This window comes from Lichenostomus cassidix, chromosome 1, assembly GCF_008360975.1.
Source record: "Lichenostomus cassidix isolate B80296 chromosome 1, HeHo_3.0, whole genome shotgun sequence".
Taxonomy (NCBI): domain Eukaryota; kingdom Metazoa; phylum Chordata; class Aves; order Passeriformes; family Meliphagidae; genus Lichenostomus; species Lichenostomus cassidix.
Window position 1 is genome coordinate 77,878,866 of NC_139479.1, and position 20,177 is coordinate 77,899,042.

The 20,177-nt window shown below is 42.6% G+C and overlaps 1 protein-coding gene and 1 long non-coding RNA gene across 3 annotated transcripts in view; both read right to left on the reverse strand.

Annotated features, from left to right (window-relative positions):
- HEPHL1 (hephaestin like 1) overlaps window positions 1-10,654 on the reverse strand; it is a 33,826-nt gene extending 23,172 nt beyond the window's left edge. The window contains exons 1-3 of one of the 2 annotated variants that reach the window (XM_085064929.1): window positions 10,427-10,654; window positions 1,841-2,085; window positions 849-1,061 (exon numbers count right to left, since the gene is read on the reverse strand). In XM_085064929.1, coding sequence (XP_084921055.1) covers window positions 849-1,061; window positions 1,841-2,085; window positions 10,427-10,596 — 628 coding nt within the window. In that variant the 5' untranslated portion in view covers window positions 10,597-10,654. Of the gene's footprint in view, window positions 1-686; window positions 774-848; window positions 1,062-1,840; window positions 2,086-10,426 lie in introns of those variants that run through there. The other variant, XM_085064938.1, reaches the window with a different exon arrangement.
- A 610-nt stretch (window positions 10,655-11,264) lies between these two features.
- On the reverse strand, window positions 11,265-18,894 carry LOC146444972 (uncharacterized). The gene is made up of 5 exons (XR_014853174.1): window positions 17,754-18,894; window positions 17,023-17,254; window positions 16,300-16,337; window positions 12,593-14,633; window positions 11,265-12,465 (listed from the first exon to the last, which is right to left on the reverse strand). It is a non-coding gene; the product is annotated as an uncharacterized LOC146444972 (long non-coding RNA).
- Window positions 18,895-20,177: the final 1,283 nt, after the last annotated feature.

The window sequence follows — 20,177 nt, forward strand, 5'->3', positions numbered from 1 at the left end:
TATCAGCTCACATATTCGGTTCTGCAGATTTCAAAGGCTCCTGAGGAGAATGTAAGTCTGAGACATTTCAATTGTGTGAGTTAAGCTGGAAACCAAGCCTGTCCTTTCCTCATTGAAGTTTTTCTCTTCTTCATACATAGAACCTGCTTCACTTTAGAAGTACTGTATATAAAATCAGGGATGATTTTTTTACTCTGGGATTTACTGAAAAGAGGTGGCAGAGGGGGAGTCATTGCCACCTCTCCCCACCTGTGTCCATGGGGAAAGGTGGCAATGACTCAGTTGATGAGGAGAAGAGGGCTGGTTCCTGATCTCTTCAGATCAACATTTGCAGGCTATAAAGTACACAGGACAGGCTGTTCAGTGCACATCCCCACATGGCTGTGAGATAAAACTTGTAAACAAAAATAAATACATATTCTGTATGTGGAAAAAATTGTAAACATTAGGCTTTCAAATATGTAAACACTAATGCCAAAGTCACCCGCCCAGCTCTAACTTAATTCCCTGGGTGGTGAGTCCTTTGTTCATCCTGAAACTACTCCAGTTAGGGAACCTTTATTTTTGGTCTCGGCCACAACGGGGTGGTCACCGAGCATGCTGCAGTCCCTCCACCAGCCGAGGCAAATCTATGGTGAAGTCAAAGGGGAGCAGGAAGGGGGTTGTCCCAGAGCTACAATACCTACCCTGGGATGCTCCTGGAATGGCCCATCTATTCCTTGCCCCTTTTTATGGGCTATGTAGGGATAGACTCTAGACCATCATGTTTATACCTGTAAGCAAAAATGACTGTTAAGATGCCAAGCTTGGCAGAGGGGCTTGCTCTATCAGTGTTTCTAGCTCAGTACCTTTTTTACACACCAGCAGAGGCCCAATTAAACCAGATGCAATATCTCTTGGTGTGTCAATGTGAGAATGGTAAATCCAAGTCAAGCAGTTTGAGTCTGCCAAAGTTGGAGAATAATCTTTCCTTACTGGCCATGTGTATGTGTAATTTCCACCGGGAACAACAAAGTCGTCCTCTTTGCTTTTACCACCAGTTCCATCAGGGTAAAGTGCTCCTAATACATAAAAAGGAAAAAGGAAGCTTTTAGCCATCCATTAGTTCTTTTTGTTAAATGCATGTGTAATTTATTCTATTTTAACATGTATTCATAAAATAATAACAGCACTCACAAACACAGAATCACTGAGAAATTATGAAAAAACTCAGAATTTTTGTCAATCTCACCACAAAGATATGGGGAGTTAAAATCCATTTTTAACAGTAGATGAAGCTTTAAAACTGCATTAACCAGCTCTATTTTTTCCTAGTCTCTTTACTCCTATCAGTCATCTAGAATTTTGTCCTCTAACAGAATTTTGTCCTCTGTATTTTTTCAAAGAAAACTGATGAGAGTACTGACTGTAGGCAAATCCACACAATCCTCTAACAAAAACATAGGTCTGGGATTCTGAAAATTAGATCATGCCTATTATAGGCCAAGAGAGAGGATAACATTAAGGTGCAAGAACTCCATCCATTCAAATAGACTACAGGTAGAAGCAAGGAGGGAAGATGTTTTGGTGACTTACAATTCAGAAAAATAATTCAGGCAAAATGACCCATCTAACCTGTTTCACTACTGGATTTATCCCAGATGTCGAAACTTTGTGGCAAAATGTTTCAAGAACTGAGGCTGTTCCTGGTTTTAGTCATCAGCTGCAATTACCGATGAGTTTATGAGAGGGTGATCTAAGGTCCTCAGATGACAATAATAATAAATATTTGGACAGACTTGTAGCCGTGATATTAGTTACTCCAGGGGAAAAAGAGAAGAAAAGGCAAACCAGCTTTTACCTTCAGAGTCCTTGTCATAGAAGACTCCATGTGGATGCACAGAGTATGGGCGGGAAGCAAAGTTCTTTAGATGGATGATAAAGACATCCTCTTCTTCTGCCTTCAGGACCGGCCCAAGGAACCCCAGCCATGCTGCTTTGGGGATCTCCTGGGAGTAAGTGTCATCCGTGAATTGCCTAAAAATAGCTTTTTTGTACACACGTCCTATCCGGTTGGCTCCTCTTGTTGCATACACACTTGCAAACCTAGCGTTGGGAAGGGAAAATTTGAGAGACAGTAAACCTGCCTTAATAACTGATCAAATAACTGGTGCTTGCAGTGCAGATAAATAGTTCCTTGGGACACATCACACAGCTGATGGAACAAAAGCTCAGGAGTACATCAGGACAGGACTAGCTGGGCCCAAGCCCATTTCTGTACTGTAACAACCATCCCACTTGCAGGTCCAGTCTTTAGCACTGTTGCTACAAGTCTTCATTGAGGACCAGACACTCAAGCCTCAAGCTGCTCAATAGCAGCTTCTCCCTCTTTTGAAGTTTTGAAACCTAACCTCTGAAAGCATGACTGTTCAGAAGGAAAATAAAACCAAATTAAGATTTTTCCAAAAGACAATAAGAGAGATTCTAATCAAGATTCTAATCAACCAGCTCGACTCCCTGGAAGAGCAGCATTAAATGCGTTTTGCATGAAATGTATAACTTCCACATTCCAGAGCCTATGTTTATAGCAACTTCAAGTGATGGGGAACCCACCATATGGTCAGTGGTTAACATATTACAGCCTTTAAATACCTGCTTCCTTCGAAGCCTAAATTGCATTTGCAGTCTAATACCATCCAGCTCCACACTCCAACCACTGGTTCCAGCCAAGTTTTCCCTCAGATCAAAGGAGCCACATCCCATCAGAAACTTATTTTCTATGCAGACACTTGCATAAGTTTTAATTAATTGACTAAATTGCCTCCTACCCTTCTTCTGGACAAACCAAGCACACTGGCATTCTTTATACCACAAATCTTTCGCAAAGCTCTTTTTTGAAAGCAAATATTTCTCTATCTCAATTGAAGTCTTAAAACAAGAACTCACACAATAGGCAAGTAATATTCCAGCTAGGGCCAGAGATGCTCCCAGTCAATATTTCTTACATAACTGAGAATCAGTTTTGCCTTTTTAACTATAACTTCATACTGATGACCCATGTTCATCCTATCTGTGATGAAATAAAATCCATTTTTTAATCCTCTCCAGGTTACAGCTGGTAAGTATGATACACAGTGTTCATCCCTAATTATTACACTCAATGAAGGCAGAAATTAAGTGCTTTGCTACACAACAAGCAGTGGATTGTATGACCAATTTCACCATAACTGACTGCTCCATGAGCTTTTTCATCCTCGGAAAATTGTTTGAACTTTCCTGCTTCATAAAAAACTATTAAAAAGTTGAACTAAAATTTCCAGAAGTATCACTGGCAGAAATATAGCAATTTCATATTTATTGTGAGGTTTTTGACTGGTCAGTTCACTTGCTTAACCAATTTTGTTTAGATTCTTTTGGGAAGTGCCAGCAACCAAAGTGGTGGATGTCACAGATGTTGAAAGGTATGATTTGCTTGAAGTTCACCACAAGATCCACTACTCCCTCTACCCAAACCTTTCTATGATTCTGTGATTTCTATGACGTCATTACCCACAACATCCCCCACCTGTGGTCATTACACCTCCCCGATCACTGTCTAAAACAGACCCCTGAAGTGATCCAAATATAAAAGCCTACAAAAAATACACTTTTTCATTTGAAAAGTGTGCTTTATAAGAAGGCAAAAGTTTTGGCAGAAATTAAAACATTGCAAATGATAGTGTTGTAGCAGAAACAGCGGGGTAGGATGGAGGGCAAGAGACAGAAGCTTCCCATTCTACTTCACAAAATAATGTATGCTGGATAAATACACCCCCAAAACAAGGTTAAGGAATGAGTTGCCAAGAAATCTGAATTTTCAGTGAATTAGCAGGTCTGCAATAGCTGTCTGTGCACACAGCAAGACCTGGCAAGTCACACCACATTCACCAAGGAGAAGATACCTTCCATTGCCTGGGGGAAAGAGCTGCTTTTACCAGAACCTTTACCACAGTATAGGAGGTGCTGTCAGTAGCAGTGCATATGCTTCCTTACCTCATGGCAATGTAGTTCTGTGGCTATGCCCTAATCTGAATTATGAATTGACTTTTCTAAATGGTTTTTTAAAAATTTTCTCTAGAAATATATCAAATAGATCTTTTCAGAATGTCCCTGTTTTCAGAAGATACATTTCCAATTTCTCCAGCCACCAAATATTTTGGTGCAGTGGCACCATGCTTTCCCCACGATGACAGTGTCTTTATGTCCAGACAACATTGCACCCTCACCCTTAACACCTCTAGGATACATTGTCTCTTCTGAAGAAGGAGAATTGTACCCCAGAAAAATGCACTTCTTAGTCGGGCTTTGTTAAATGCTTCACATGAGCCTTGCTCCTTTGAATGCATAGATCAGGATCCCAAAATCCAGTTAGTTATTGAAGTTCAAGAAATTACTGTGAGAAAACCCTCTAGGCTTAGACACTGGAGATCTTCTCAGTGCTTTAGCTATGCTATAATATCTAGATCCGTGCTTGCCTCCTACTTAAAGCCATCTAAAAGTTAGTAAAAGAAGTCTTTTTAGAGGCAGCTTTTTGAAAAAAGGACTAATCAAATGGGTGCAGTGGGTGGCAGCTGCAGCCAGTCACAGTGTAGATGATGTTTTGTGTGTACAAAGATTTATTTTCAGCACATCCTTTTGTTTGCCCTCAGTGCCTGGAAGGAGAGGACTCTGGTTGTTGTGAGTCCTATTCTAGGTGCCCAGGCTGCCCCATTTCATCCAAGAGGATTTTGGGGGCTTACCTCAGCCTTCCTACCCAAGCAGCTGGCAGCTCCATGCCTCTTTACAAGTGTTGCTTCACATTACAGTGCGTAAGGTCCTTCTGCAGATGGAGTACCCACACTGGAGCTTATGCCAAAATGTTTCCTATCTGTCATTCCTCTCTTGCCACAAGAAGACAAACCTTATCCCTGCCTGTTCATACTTCCCTGCTCACTTCAAGCTACTTTATCCTCCTGGTGGCTTTGTGATATTGCTGTCTGAACCTCTTCCATCATTCTGATCTTGTGCAGATGTAAAAGCTGCTCCTCTCAGTTTTAGCTATCTCACTCCAACTCAGTTGTCAGCCTGTACTTCATGTAATTAGTCATGATGCTCAGATAGCCTTTCTTCCTACAGTAAAGGGGAATACTCCATCCACTGGGTCAGCACCAATGCAAACTTCCCAAATTCCCTCCTTCATCTCCTTCAGTCAGGCCAGTCTTCAGGTTACATGTAGAGATAAGCAGGCTTGCAAATCAGGGCATAAAACATCTTGTTCAAACTAAGAAAGTCATGCAAATCCTGCCTTCATTTCTGTGTCCTATTTTTTTTTTGTTGCTTGACCCCTCTCAGTACTTCTAAAGCTCCAAGAAAGGTTGGCAATGCACCTGAATGGAACAGGGAGTTATTAACAGGGAACTAACTCTAATTCTTTAAAATAAATGTAAGCATAACTATAGACATCCAGTTCCCTGCAGACATGAGCAATACAACTCTCCCACAGAGAGAAGGAGTAAAACAAGAGTGTAATGGAGATTCTACTTCAAATCAAGACTAGACATGCAGATAACCTGCCACCTCCAGGTAGGGCCATGAGTTAGGATAGGACCATGAGTGAAGTGTAATTTCTACACCCATTTCTTTTACCACACAGAAGAAGTGTTTTGCCATAATTTTTACAGTGTCTATGTTACCTTTGATCTCAAGGCTACAACCTAACAGAGGTTATGTTTTCCCAGAGGTGCTTACATGAGCACTGTGTTCCAGTGAGCAGTAAGAAAAGGAAAGACACCTTGTGCATGGCCAAGCAAACACCTCTTCAGTAACCTGGAGGCAGATCCTCACTGATACAATTTCAAAGCCTCCTGAGTTTGTTTGTTGCTGTAATCAGCACTGAGTGCCGAAAAACAACACTCAGAATAACTACTGAATGTGGAGTCCCAAATTTTCTCCTGTGGTTAAGATTCCCAATAGTTACTGTACACTCCTGGGTGCAACTGTAAGCAAATGCAAAATTCTTTTTATTGTCATTTTTCCACTAAAGTCCCATAGACTTTACACTTTAAACAACCACCTTTATGGGTTTATTCCATAAAATCTGTAGATGATGAAACCTTCCTTATTCTCTACCCTCTTTACATACTCTATGTTTGAATTTATAACTTTCATTTCACTGAAGTTCCTGATTTTTCCTGTGGCTGAAGTTAGCCAGGACAGTGCCAGGACAGGGCTCCTGACTGCCCCAGTTGTTTTAACCCCTGGGTCATGTAAGCTGTTCAGGGTAACCCTCTGCCAAACCATGACTCCCATGCTCAGACCAGTGCAATGTCAGTGCTCGAGGGATGGCCAGTGAAGGGGGACCAGTGGTGCCAACTCACCTTGCTAGGTGCTGCCCTGACCACAAAGCATCAAGCAACAAAGCAAGTTGAGTGTCCTCAAAAGACAGAGACACAAAGCCCTCAAAGGATGTTTTAGGCATTTTCTGACCCATATGAGCCACAGAGGTCAAAAAAATCCATAAAATCTTAGATGAGGCTCTGAGGTGTCGCTGGTGTGGTATGATGGTTTCCCTCCTACAATAAACTTGCCCCTGAAGTCAGTAACAAAGTTCCTCTCAGGCTTCATTAAAGCCAGGATTTCACCTCAAACGCACTTTTGATGTTGACCCTTCCCACAAGGATCATCTCTGCTGTTGCAATTGGGTTATTTGGCCGCATAATGACTCAGCTATTAGTGTAGCACTTGTGACGACAGTTTCACCGTCATTTCTCTGGGTGGGATCTCCTCGTAAGCAAATTGCACAAACTGTGTGTGATGCTGTGGTAACAAAAAAAACCCTTAGTGTTGGTGGGTGCAAGACTCAGCCCAGATAAATATAACATTGGTGGCCTAGAAAGTAGGGATGGGCTGCTACATCAGGCAAAACTTACAAAAATCTACCACCAACAGAGCAAGATTTAAGTGTCCATCATATCAACTAGTATCAAATTAATTTAAAGGGATTATCGACTAAACTTGAACCCTGAGGGCTGAGCTACAGTGAGGAGAGAATAACTGGTGGATATCAAGCCACAAAACCTGGGTGTATTATCCTCTTGAAAGGCCATTTTCCATGTCATCATTAAAGAAAGGAGAAAACATCCAAGCTCATCCTCCTACAGCAGCAATATCCATGCCCTAACACACAAAATCTTGCTGGGATCTGGAGCACATCGAGCAGCACTGACAGCATCTTGCATCCTGTGTGCCTAGTCCAGCATGGTTTAATGATGTCACCTCTTCCACCAATTATATCAGGTGGGAAGGGATGCTGACCACCTTCACAGCTCACCTATGCTCAGCGGCCATAATTTAGATCTGCAGTTTCCAAAGCCCCATGTGCTTCACAAAATGTACGTTAAATTTTTGAAGGCAGAACAGCAAATGAAATGTTTTTGTTTCACTCATAACACTCCATATTATGAGAATTAATAGAACAGCTTGAGGCCTCATCTAGACAAGACAAAGAGCAGAGGTGAACAGCCTCACTAGTCTTTTCATTTTAAAAGTTCTGATGTCCAGCAAGACACTTATTTTGTGCAAGCAGCAGGCTGCCTCTGGAGCACTGCTGTAAGACAAGGCATAGTAAAAATTATCAGCCAAGCAGAATAATTCTGCTAAGACAGGGCTCATTTGGGCTAATCAGCTCTGATGAGAGGCAGTCTTTTCAGCACACACCCAGGCAGGTTCTGATGCAGCACTAGGATTCCTGGCTCCAGAGCAGTTCATTCAGCACCAGCACAACGGGAACTGAGCAGCAGAGTCGAGTCTGGTGCCAGAATTGACTCACCTGATTGCCAGCCCCATGCCTCACCTACCAAAGCCTCCTTTATTCTCTTTACTACTAAAAACTAAAGGTTGAGGAAGACGTTATTGACTTTGGCAAGCAACATTGAAAATCATCTCTTAAATGTCACTATCTGATCCAGGTAATGTAATACTTTCCATTGCACACTTGCTAATTCAGGATTTTCTTATAGTACTGAAGAATAAGTGGTTTTGATTATATCTCTGTGGGCTAGCTGGAATCAAAGGGAACATTCCTTTTTGTGTATGCACCAATTCTTTTAAAGATAATCAGCTTGTCTGCAACCTCTTTATCTTCACTTCCCTCAAAAAAAGCCAGGATAGTGCCCCATTAGATGTGTGCTGTGAGGATCCTTCACACAGTGAGAAGTGCTAGGCTCAGCGACCCTGAGCATGGCTGCTTGCAGAACACAGCTGGCTCAAAAGGCATTCCTGTCTCTACCTGGAAACTGATCCTTAAACTTTGCTTATGGAACTGCTTTTTTATAATATCCATAGGAACCAATTAATCAGCTGAAAAGTAGACCATTATTATCCTGCTTTGAATTTACATTAGAGATTATCCTAAAGAACTAAATAGTCAAAATAGCTATTCCTGGTTCACTATTTAACCCACATGCTTATGCAGACACATTATTGTTCCAGAATACAGCACTTTATCCTGGCTCAACTCAATAGGGTTTAACAATGGAGTAAAAAACCAAAAATCTCTTAATTATTCTGCATGTAGGGAATTCACAGCAAACATCTCCCCAGCTTTGAATGTATAGACTGCATTAAAATCCTCTGTGGGTAAACCTTTTGGAATTAGCATTCTGTAATTATTACATTGCAGTGATGACCGAAAACGTAAGCTTTTGATGTTCAGGGAGCACAAAGTGCAGGCAGTCTTAAAAGTGCAATTTACAGAACAGATTCCAATCTCTATGGTATCTCTCCATCGAAGTGGATTTATAAGTAGCTGCTCTTCAGTTAAAGCTGAGCTATTCTATAGTGAGAGATCTTCTAATTAAGTAAGTGGAGAAAGCTATCCTCTGCTATAAAAATTAGGAAAGTGAGAAATTCAGGTATTTAACATAAATGGAAAATAAGCTCGCCAGTAAAGCTTGTTTTCATGGGCTGGGAACAAACTCTTACCCTTAATTCTACCTATGAAGGTAATACCTCTTGACTTGGATGCTATCCAGGACCTCTAGCTATTAAAAGTTTAAGCATAAATTCGTGTTATAAAACTCTTGCCCCCTTCTTGTGACAAAATAATTTCTTCTTTGAAATTCATCTGAGAGTGATTCTGAAATTACTGGCCACTAGAGACATGTCCAGCATTGCTTGGAATTTCCTGAAAAGTCAGAAAGTACATTTCCATTTCCAGCTTCTGGGATGCAGCACCTAGCTCCCAGTGAGCTTCCAAACCTGGCACGGAGACTAGAACCTCCTCACTTCCTCACTTACAGCTCCCATTCCAGTTCCATGCCTAGACTCAGAGGAAGTATCCCCAAAATACCTCTTGTGTCAAAGATATCAGTGAAATGTTATAAATATTCCCACACATCTGAAGCCCATGATGTAAGAATTAATGGTTTTAAACTAAAAGAGAGTCAATTCAGATGTAAGAAAAAGGTTTTTAACAATGAAGATGGTAAAACACAAGCACACATTGCCCAGAAAAGTGGTGGATGCCCCATCCCTGGAAGTATTCAAGTTCAGCTTGGATGTGCCTCTGAGCAACCTGACCTAGCTGTAGATGTCCCTGAACATGGCAGAGGAGGTGAACAAGATGACATTTAAAGGTCCTTTCCAATCCAAATCATTCTTTAGAGAGACACCAGGGATTGGAGCCATCTCCCTCCGACATCCAGGCCAGCTCTCCTGCTGTGGGAGGAGCACACATCCAGCCCCAGCAGTGTGGACATGAGAATAGACTCCTGTTTTCACTGGCCAACGCACGATTCATCACAGTGCTCACCTGCACTCTCCAGTTTCAGAGATCACCAGGAATTCTTCTGACAATTCCCTGTTGTGTATCTAAGCACTTATCTGAATAGATTTCCAACATGGACGTCCCCACAGCTGTATAGATTGCACGGATATAGGGACTTGTATCTCATTCGTAGGTGCTATACACATCTGAAGTTCACGATATCAGACCAAGTTTCCTGACTTTATCAGGGAGAGTACTTAAAATCTTTGCCAGTTAAACAGAGTTTTGTGTCTTATTGCAAAGAGCTGAGCTTGGTTATAGCAAAGTTGCACCGATACCAAGTCCCAGAGACACTTACATCTCCATGAAACACACACAGGGGATTTTGAGCCCATAACTGATACTTTTTAGATAAATATAATTTCATAAACATTCCCTTCAAATACACACTATCACCTTGCTTAATCCACCACGATGGAAGAGAAATCAGTCAAAGTCTACTCTTCACTTGAAGCTGAAATCCCCCACCTAGAACAACATCATCAGAATAAAAGCTACAAAAAGGCTGTATTAAGACATTTGCAGCAACATTAACCACGTTAACCAATTTTGTTTTGGAGCTGTTGGTACACCTCCAGCTTACCAAAGCCCCCAATCACTCACTTGTCCTCCAAGAGGCTTTGCCCCGTGATCAGGTTTTTCCCAGATGGTGCATAGTCCCAGTTCTCTTCCACAATGCCAAGGTAGTAAGTTCTGGTCTTTGCTTCCACCAGTGCCCACAGCCAGAGGAACCCCAGGGCGCGGAGGCAGCCACCGCGCTGCGCGGGAGGCATTTGTGGCGGTGACTGAGGCTGGCACGGGCAGGCAGCAGCAGGATGCACCACAGGGAGCTCACCCCTCCCTCCCTCCCAGCTCTTGACAAGTTATAAATAAGGAAGGGACAACCAAAGCTCCTCCTTTTCAGCAGGTTAGGACTGGGATAGGTAGAGAGCTGGGCTATGCAGAGCAGGGAGAAGGTTGCTGTCATGGCAGGACCTTTGCCAATCCTTTGGTGAGTGAGTAAATTACTCACGTACCTGTCCAGGCTAGAGCCAGTTGGTGGTTTTTAGCTTGGATGCTTTTTAGTCCTCCGTTTTCTAGACTAGGTGATATTGCATTTGGAGCAGACAAGGGGTTTGTGGTTTTGACATTCCTGTAAAAATTCTTGAAAAAATTTTTAACTTCTTTATAATTTCTGAGATTTCTAAAGATAGTATTTTATTGCCTTTACTGTTTGTTTTTTTTTTTAAGACATAACATTAAGTTATAATCCAGCATTATCAGAGAGGGCAAAAGAAGTGGCCAGTACCTCTGCAATTTTTAGCATTTTCTGATCCATTTATTAAGACTGCAAGTGATTTGAATATATTCAGTTTTAGAGTGCCAAAAATGAGGCCCCTTTTTACAAGCATCCCTAGAAATTAGAGCCCTTATAAAGTCTTTCCATTTGGACACCTAAGAATTGAGGCACACAAAGATCACCCATTTATTAACCTTGGTAATTAACATGCCCACGTAGTTCTCTAGAAAATCACTCCCTCCCTTTATAGCTTAACCTCCTCTAAGAGGATATCTCTGTTACCATCTTGGCAAAGCCCAGTGTAAATGTATACGTGACAGGATAGGATATTCTAAATCACTTAGGAAACATCCCCAAAAATATCACCTAGGCAACAAGACATTTTGCAAAATCATTCTGCTCTGTTCCTAATTTTTAACTGACTACAGGCATTAAAAAAGTTGCAGGTCTGGAATAGATTTCTTGAAACTCATTGCAAGCTTTAAGAGTTGTGAAATTCCCCTTTCAAGTCCAGAACCATCTGACCTCTTCCTGTGGAAACTAATGTTTATCCATGACTAGGGGTGCAGGAGGCTTCACAAATGGATTTGGAAGTCACAGCTTTGATGCTGTCAGCTGAGAGGTAGCTCAATGATGGGAATGAGGTTTGATTTGGCAGTCATGTGAGGTTCACCCTCTGGCATGTGGCAGTGATGGCTACACATATGGTCAGCCGTGCTGTGCTCCTCTCTCCTCACTGGTGTGCAGGTGTCTCTGAAGTCACAGAGAATACCTCAAAAAAGCAGATGCTGTTCACAGCAGCCCAGCTCCAGCCACCTGCACCTTGACAGATCTCATCTAAATGAAGAGACAAGGCACACAGACACATGCAGTATCATGCTAAAGAAGCTTTTGGTGGTTTTAGACTGTGCTTTGCATCTCTTTAGCTATGAGGACTGAAAGCCCAGTATGTGTGGGTTAAGGATAGTGAGACAACTGCAAATGGTTAGCTTGACATAGCTGTAGGAGCAGGAGTCCCTTGGCCTCCAAGGTTCTCTCTGATACGTGCTGATATTCATTTTCTCATGTCAGTTAATTGATGAACAACAAGGAAGAGGAGAGGTGATGGAACAATACGGGTGCTGTACAGAGATCCTGATCCTCAGAGGCAGCACCTACAGACTTCCTGATATACTTGGAGACCTTGCTCATCTCCTCACTCTTCTGCTGCAAGCCACATGCTGCCCAGCCTCTTGGCTTCTCACATCCATCTGTATCCTCTCTTCCAAAACACCGATACTTAAAAACAATCTTCCTTTTCCACTGCTTTGTTGTGTCACTTTGTTGCATTACTCAAATGATGATGACTAAAAGTACTGTGATTCTAAAAGGCATAATTAGAAAGCAAAAGAAAACAGAATGACTGTGGGGCAGAGCTTTGACAGCCCGTGGCCCAGCCATCGAACATGCCCCTGGGGTGGGACACATGGGCCACCTGGTGGGCTACTAACCTGTGAAAAGTCCAAGGTGACACTTGGAGATTAACAGGATCCCACTGTCATCTTTGCACAGGGTCTAGGAATGCTTCCGCTGCCCAGAGTAGCTCGCCTGAGCCCAGGGGAGTCACAAACTTCATCTCCTGTCACTCAAGCACCTGCATTTACAAGAACTCGTGCCTGTTATGCAAATATTTATTGCCATAATGTAGCAAGCATTTGCATTTGAGTAGGAAATGTTTATTTATAGGACACTGTGCACTTTAAATGAGATTGTGTGGAGTTCAATTGTTTAAATCAGCTCTTTGCATGCCATTGGAGATATTTAAGGACTGAGTACAAGGCAAATTTGATCTAGACAGTGTTGCTGTGACTTTCTGTCTGTGTGCTTTTTTGTAACTTAAGAATGCTGTTATAAGTGTAAATCTCTGTCTATGTGGACTCAAAGAACACAACTGCATCAAGCTAATGGGGAATAGGAAGGAGGAGTGTCCAATTCTGAGCTGGCATCTCTGACTACATTATAGTCATTTAAATAATAATAGTGCTATGTCCTAGTTTTTCTATTGCTTCTCATGCACCTAGGATTGGGTCCTGGTTGCTTTCTTGTTAGAATAACTCTTTAAAATTCAAATATGAAATTAATTTATTTGTCTATTACTGTAAAATTTATTTGTGTAACAGGAATAATGTGTAGACATTAGCAGCCTATATCAGCAATGTGTTGTAAGCCTGGTAAACGCCTTAGCTTGGCTTGGGCACTTAGTAGATCTGGCAACTTGTATACCCTTTGCATCCACACATTAACACTTAATTACCTTGTCACATCATTAAACTCAGGTACATTTGCATTCCGGAGAGGTGCTGTGGGCGTGACTCAGAAAAAGATGAAAGAACAGCTGTTTTGCCCTTGCATCAGGAAAATTTCTGGGAAGCTCCCTTCCCGCAGTGAGGTCATGGGATTAAATTTGTCACTTTGTCCAGGATCCTTCCAGCAAAGGGGCTGGTTACTCTGAGACTTTCTGTCCCTCTGAAGGCTAAAATTAGAGCATGGCTGGGTTTCAAAGTTTCACAATGAGAAGTTATGTTCATAGGTCTGAAGGGTGAACATCTTGAATACCAGTTTGTGAATGAGCCCTGAAACATCACCAATTGAGCTTTCTTTTTCAAATAAATCAGGAATTATTGCAATAATTAGCTAAAGCTAATGCACCAAAGCCCAGAGTTGTGCCAACTAATGTTAGTGATTAAACTACAATACTTAAGTTGTGATGGCTGTAAGATCAATGAAGAGAGATGATGAATGTGCTGACCTTTGTCAGTTCCTTGAAATTATGTCATAGATTAGCACTTTATTCAGACTTCCTACGACTGAAACCTAGCTTTCATTCTCCATTGAGCAGATGATGAGCTGATGTTCATGCAGATTTTCTACTCCGTGATTGTCTACTCTGTTTCCTCTGCTTCTTCTTGATAGTAGCAGCTCCTATTCATAGCTGATCCTTCTCAGTCCCTCTGGTGTGTTGGTTTGTGTCTCCATTGTAATCCAGGTTAGGGAATTAGTCTCTCTGTTTCCAGCATAAGATTACCCTCAGCTGGTTTTGCCACCAGCCCTGGAGCTGCACCTGTAGTGACCATCCCAAAGTGATAAAAGGTGTCTGTGGTACATCTGGGAACTGAACTTTCCCAAGTTTTGCATCAGCCTTTTGACCAAGATATCCTCTCCCTTCAGCAGTTGTCCCACACTCTCCAGATATGAACACATATTAAATATGAAAGTATCTTTGTACATCACTTAAAAGCAGTTTCTATTGCACTTTCTAATAATTTTCTGAGTTGCAGCAGTAGTGAACAGGATATAAACCTCATAATCTTAAGTAGCCATACAAGGTGCATGTGAATTACTTGAATCTTTTGAGTTCACACTGGGAGGTCGGAAATCTCAAAAAGCTTTCACAACTTCTGTTTGCAGTTTGGGATAGAACTTTGGTGAGAAAGGCTTCCTTGGCATATGCACCATTTCCCTGAAGCATTCCATCTCTGAGCACTGAAACACCTTGAGACAGAAAGACAAAAAAGCTGCTGGAACTCCAAGAATGGCAAGGATCTACAATCAGCAAAGACCTTAGAAGAGCAGTTATACTCCATATTACATATGACATAGTGAACCTGACTCACATCTGCCCAGAGCTCTTTGTGGCAGGATGGAAACTGAACCCATCCCTCCAGATTCCCATGTCAGAGCCCGCATGGCTCCCTGGCGTTGCCTTCCAGCCATTTGGGCTCCATCCGTGCACCTAGCTCAGGGTCACAACTGGGCATTTACCACAATGGTTGTCTGGAGATCATTAGGGTAGAATAATATTCTCAGTACACCTGTGTGCACTCCCCTTGCAGAACAGATAGTTTGGTACAGTCGTGGACATAGCTTGAGGCAAGGTGTGAAATGGAAAAAAGGGCTTCTGTTGTATCAAAAGCAGCGCACAGATCCTTTCTTTTCCGTCAGGGTTTTGAGCCAAACCCAGTATCTCTCACACCAACAACAGAGAATGATAACAACAGATGAATTTAGTCTTCAGAGAAACCAAGTGTACGTTTGTAAAAAAACCCTAAAGATATTTAAATCTGAAGAATGTAACGAAATGCAATGATGAGAAGAAAGGCATTTAACTGTGTACTGAAAGGAAATGCAAGCTTGAAGAGATTCCAATAAATTGCCAAAGAGGCTGGGCAAGTAAAAAGTGTTCATCCTTAAAAGCCACTAAAATGAAGCTAAAAGGAGTACGTTTTGAACCTAATTAAGAGATGCTTCTTGTGTGTGATACCTCATGTAAATCTGCACTGTAAAAACAAGGTTAATACCTCGACAGATCTTCAAGGTACATTATTTATGAGTTTCTATGGTGCTGCCTATTGTAGCACTTAGCAAACATGAAAGAGCTTAGCGTTACGTCAGCACTGTGGGACAGAACATGTTTATTAACCCTATTATACAAATGAGGAAGGAGCAAGGGTACGCAATGTCCACACACTCATGAAGCAAGGCAGCCAGGTCTCTTGACTCCCTGTCCAGAGCTGGGAGCAAGGCAACAGCCCTCCTGCCCCACAGGCTTCCCCCTGAGCACCAGGCTGATGGCAATCAGGGTCTTGCTGGACTTGCAGTGTTTATGCAGTGATGCTGTGGCTGGTTGCATGGTGAAACCCTTTCACACACACCTTTGCTGCCTGCCAGCAGGAGGACCAAAGCCAAGGTTCACCTGAGCTCTCCCTTAGCAGCTCCTTGGCCTGTCCAGCCTCCACTACTCACCCCATGGGCATCATGGGATTCTCTTCCATTACGTCTGGTGGCACTGACCTACTTACTTACTGTAGAGGAAACGTGACCCTTTTGTTTTCCTCCTGTGAGATCATTGCCTCATTTTCGCTCTGGATAAATAGGGGAGTTGTGGTAATAAACCTGAGCACAGGAAACCTAACAAGGACTATTTAAAGCAGGTAGCAGAAAGGAAGGCATCAAGCATTGTGCACAGAAAAGAAAGAACTGGTGTGATTGCATCTGCACAAGTGGCTTCTGAACTGTTGCAAACTCAATTCTGCCAGGCAACCCATCTTCAAGAGTGATATTAAGCTGCTTACTCCCAGCAGGATTGTGACACTTTGCTTAGGGTCTGTTGATTAAATGGGAGGGTGTTGTGTGAAGTGGAGGAGCTGACAGGAGTTACCTGATGTCCAGACAAGTTCTTCTGGCCAATTTCTCTGCCTGGAAAGAAGAAAATGTGGAAAATTTTGCAACCTTGTGGAAACCTGGATGATTGCCCACAGTGAAATTATGAGATTTATGGGATATGCTGCCAACACTATTAGTGTCTTTCATTTGTGTCTACAAGGATTTGCAATAAGGAGCAACTGCTCTTCAGCAACGTTGGTATTTCCTATTTGAAGAAGCCTATGTTACAGCCAGAGCTCCATTCCTGGAATGGAAGACCTTCAGGTCTGATATTAAAAACAAAAATCATTTCTACAGCATTAGAAATTCCATAGTCTATGGAAAAAACCTCCAGCCCAGTTACCACTTTGAAGAGCTTGCTGTGGTCTTTCAAAACATCATCTGCCTTTGTTTTGTAATTCCATGTTAGTACCAGATCTGATATAGTTGTTCCAGAGAATTTCTCCTCTCCTCTGCCCAGCTATTGCCTTGTCTCTCCTTACCCCTGCTGAGTACAGTCCTGGGAATTGCAGAGCACCCTTGTTTTAACAGAGATATCTTTAAGACTTCAGATTTGGGTCAGGACTCTCAGCATCTTTCTTTGGAAGTAGGGACTTATGAACACCATGGCAGGGTCTGGTAAGCCTACACTATATATACAAGGCTGATCAAATTTGCCAACCCTGGTACAGATTCCTCTCCAAAAGTGTTATGAAGTGAAAGGCAGCATGATGCAAACCTTGCTGCACCATTCGTGGGTCCAAGCTGGAGGGTTTCTGTGCTGGAGTCCACTGATATTTCTGAAATGAGGACTAACTCAGACATAGTCACTCCGGCTTTGCCAGCTTGATATCAGCAGAACTTCCTTCTTTCCCAGGCCAGGTTAGTAGTTCGAATGATGAACTTCATGAATGACAGTGCCTGAAGTGCTTCCTCCACCCCCTGGATCACACAGGTCCACAGTCTGTAAGCTCTGGAAGTAAAAAGTGGACATCAAACCCCACCTTTGGACACCTCAAAAAGCAGCCTGAGTGTCCTAAGTGCTGAACAAGCTCCCCCAGTGGAGGAAACATGGTTTCAGCTGACTAACTGTAAGCACTCACCTTAGCTTCTCCTCCTGTGTGCTCATCTAAAAGTGGGGATGATTACATCTGACTCCCTCTGCAGGTATTTGGAAGCTAATTTAGTTAATGCTTGTCAAGCACTTTCAGGTCTTCAGATGAAAGAAGCCGCAGATAGGCAAAGCATTGCTATTACTATTAATTATTTCTATTGTGCAAGGAGACATGAAAGCAGCAAGAGTGATGATTAGTCGCTTCCTTTACAAGTGTCAAGACACAGCGCAAATACACAGACAGGGATCCTCCCTGCCCTGCAGTGCTCCTAATCTTACCCGCCAGATCAACCAGACAAAGAGCAAGGGGAAAGGAGCACAAAGCCAGACAAACTGCAGTGCATGTAGTGACTTACCGCACACGGGTTGAGTTTTGCAACAGCTGCTTTTTACAAGTGTCCTGCTAGCCAAAAAAAGCACTATATCACTGTTCTGAGGTATTTAAAAATCTTAAGTCATGCTCTCAAAAAGGGAAAAGTTTTTTACAAAAGGTACCAAATGCTAACTCTCCTTATTTGCCCTCTAATTTTTGAGCAGATGAAGCTTTGACGTTTTTCTTTGCAGCCATGAGTACTGAAAATATTTCATTTATTAAGAAGTCAACATTATCCACAAACTGTTTGAAGTATTTGCATATGTAGGACAAATTCCTGGTGGAAACAGGTTGCTTTCAATCAGCTGCTCAGCAGAAAGGAGTAGAGCATGGTGGCAGCTCTTCCCCCTTCCCTCCTGTGTACCCAGTGAGTCTCTCATAATTAGTTTTCATTCTCCCCAGGGTGCCAGGGGGCTGGGTGTATGTCACAGAGGAGTTTTCATGCAGTGATGAGATGCTCCACAGTGATTTGTTCCTTTATCTAATGCCTGACTAGACAGGCAGACAGATACAGAAGTAAAAAACCCAAGTGGATCTCAGACAGATGCTGAAACCCCTCACACATGACTGCGAAAGGGCTGGCGCTGGCTCAGGGGAGGGAGTGGGAAACATGACCAAGACCCGTAGTGTACTTGGACTGGAATGCTCCGGGATGATGTGCCAATCTGAGCCACCACACCTTTCCTTCAGAATGTGAAGGGTAGAAGTGGCAGATCCTGGTCAGTGAGTACCAGGCTAGCCCAGACATCAGGCATCTGCATCCCTCACCTCCTTCAGGGTCTGTTTCACCCCATGATGGAATGAGGTTGTAGCTGGACCTGCAATGTCCTGGGTGAACTCAGCAATTGCTGAACCTTCCTCTGACTGCTGTATGAATCCAAAGGGTTTTCTTGTTTGTTTTTTCCCAAGTAAAAGCATCCAGTTCATTTAATAACTGCTGGTGAACATGCTTGGGACAGCATCAGCTGCATTTTTTTGTTGATGCATTTTTATCATGGGATGCCTGATGGAAGACAACACCAGACATGTGCTTTAATTAAACTATTGAACTACTCTTCAAATAACCCAACCTCTTTCAAAAAAGCATTTTTTCCAGGGAAGAGGCAGCTGTGTTTCTTGGAGATCATAGGGAAATGCCTCCTTATCTCATTAAGCACCTCAAGGATATTAAAAATACATTTAAAATGCTGAACCAGCTGTCTTCTATGCACTCTTGTTGCTTTCCAGGGCTGCATTTCATCCCTGGGCTCCTCCAACCTCCCTCTAATGGCCATAGACATCGTGGGTCATTGTCCTTCAGTGCCATGGCAGGGGAACCACACAGGCATGAAGCCCCAGTGTTGCACAGGGTGAGATGTGCCTCCTGCAGGAAGCCCTCCAGGCTTTTATTCTGGTAATGTGTGTGGGTTCATCTCTCACCTAGCTCTTTTATGATCCTGTCTCCACCCAGTATCTTCCCTCCTAACACTTCCCCGTGTTCTTGCCTTTCTCCCATCCTCTGGAGATGTGCCATCACTGCAGAGTTAATGCAGGTCTTGCCCTTAGCTCAGTTCAGGCCCACACCTAATATAAAAAATGGATTACACCTCTGAGGAATGACGAGAGCACACGCCAGATGGTTTGTTCATTTTTTTAAGTCTAGCTTTGGGGTGTCTTCCTTATGCTGGCTCAGGCAGGGCTACCTGGAGCTAGCTGCCCTATACCATGCCTAGATGGCTTTTGAATATTTCCAAACCTAGAGATGATGTATCTCCAAGGATGGAGACAGTCAGTTCAGCCCATTTCAGAAAGGACCTTTAATTATGTCTGCCTAATTTTCGGCAGGGAAAAAAATGCCTGCACTCTACTTTCCTCAACATCCCCTCACCCTCAAAAAAGCCTTGAATCTGCCTTACAGTCACCACAGAAACAGGAAAGAATAAATGATTTGAAGACAGAGATAGCTTCATTTCTGGGAAAATTTGTGATGTGTTTGTCTGTGCAAGCAGAGAACCTCTTTCAGAAACCCATGCAGTGCTAAGAAATGTCTGAAAGCATTTCCCACTTTGGGAAATACTGATTTAATTGCCTCAGAACCTTCTGCTGCATATGTGGAGATTATAAATACTATCCTGACCCACAATGGACCAAACTAAAAATTTGGAGTCAGCAAGGGGATGGATTGTCCTTTCTTCAACCACCAGCATATTGGGAATATGCTGAACAAAACAGACAAACCTCAGGATCCAAGAACCAGCTGTATTTCCAAAGGCTAATCCAATTTTTACACATGTATTCATTTCTCTGAAATAGGCAAAGTAAGTAGTAAGTACTTCTACTAGCAACCAGTAATTCTGGCTACAAACCTGGCCTCATGTGCACGTTCAAAACATCACAGCTATGCACACAGAGCTAGTATTGATTTTCC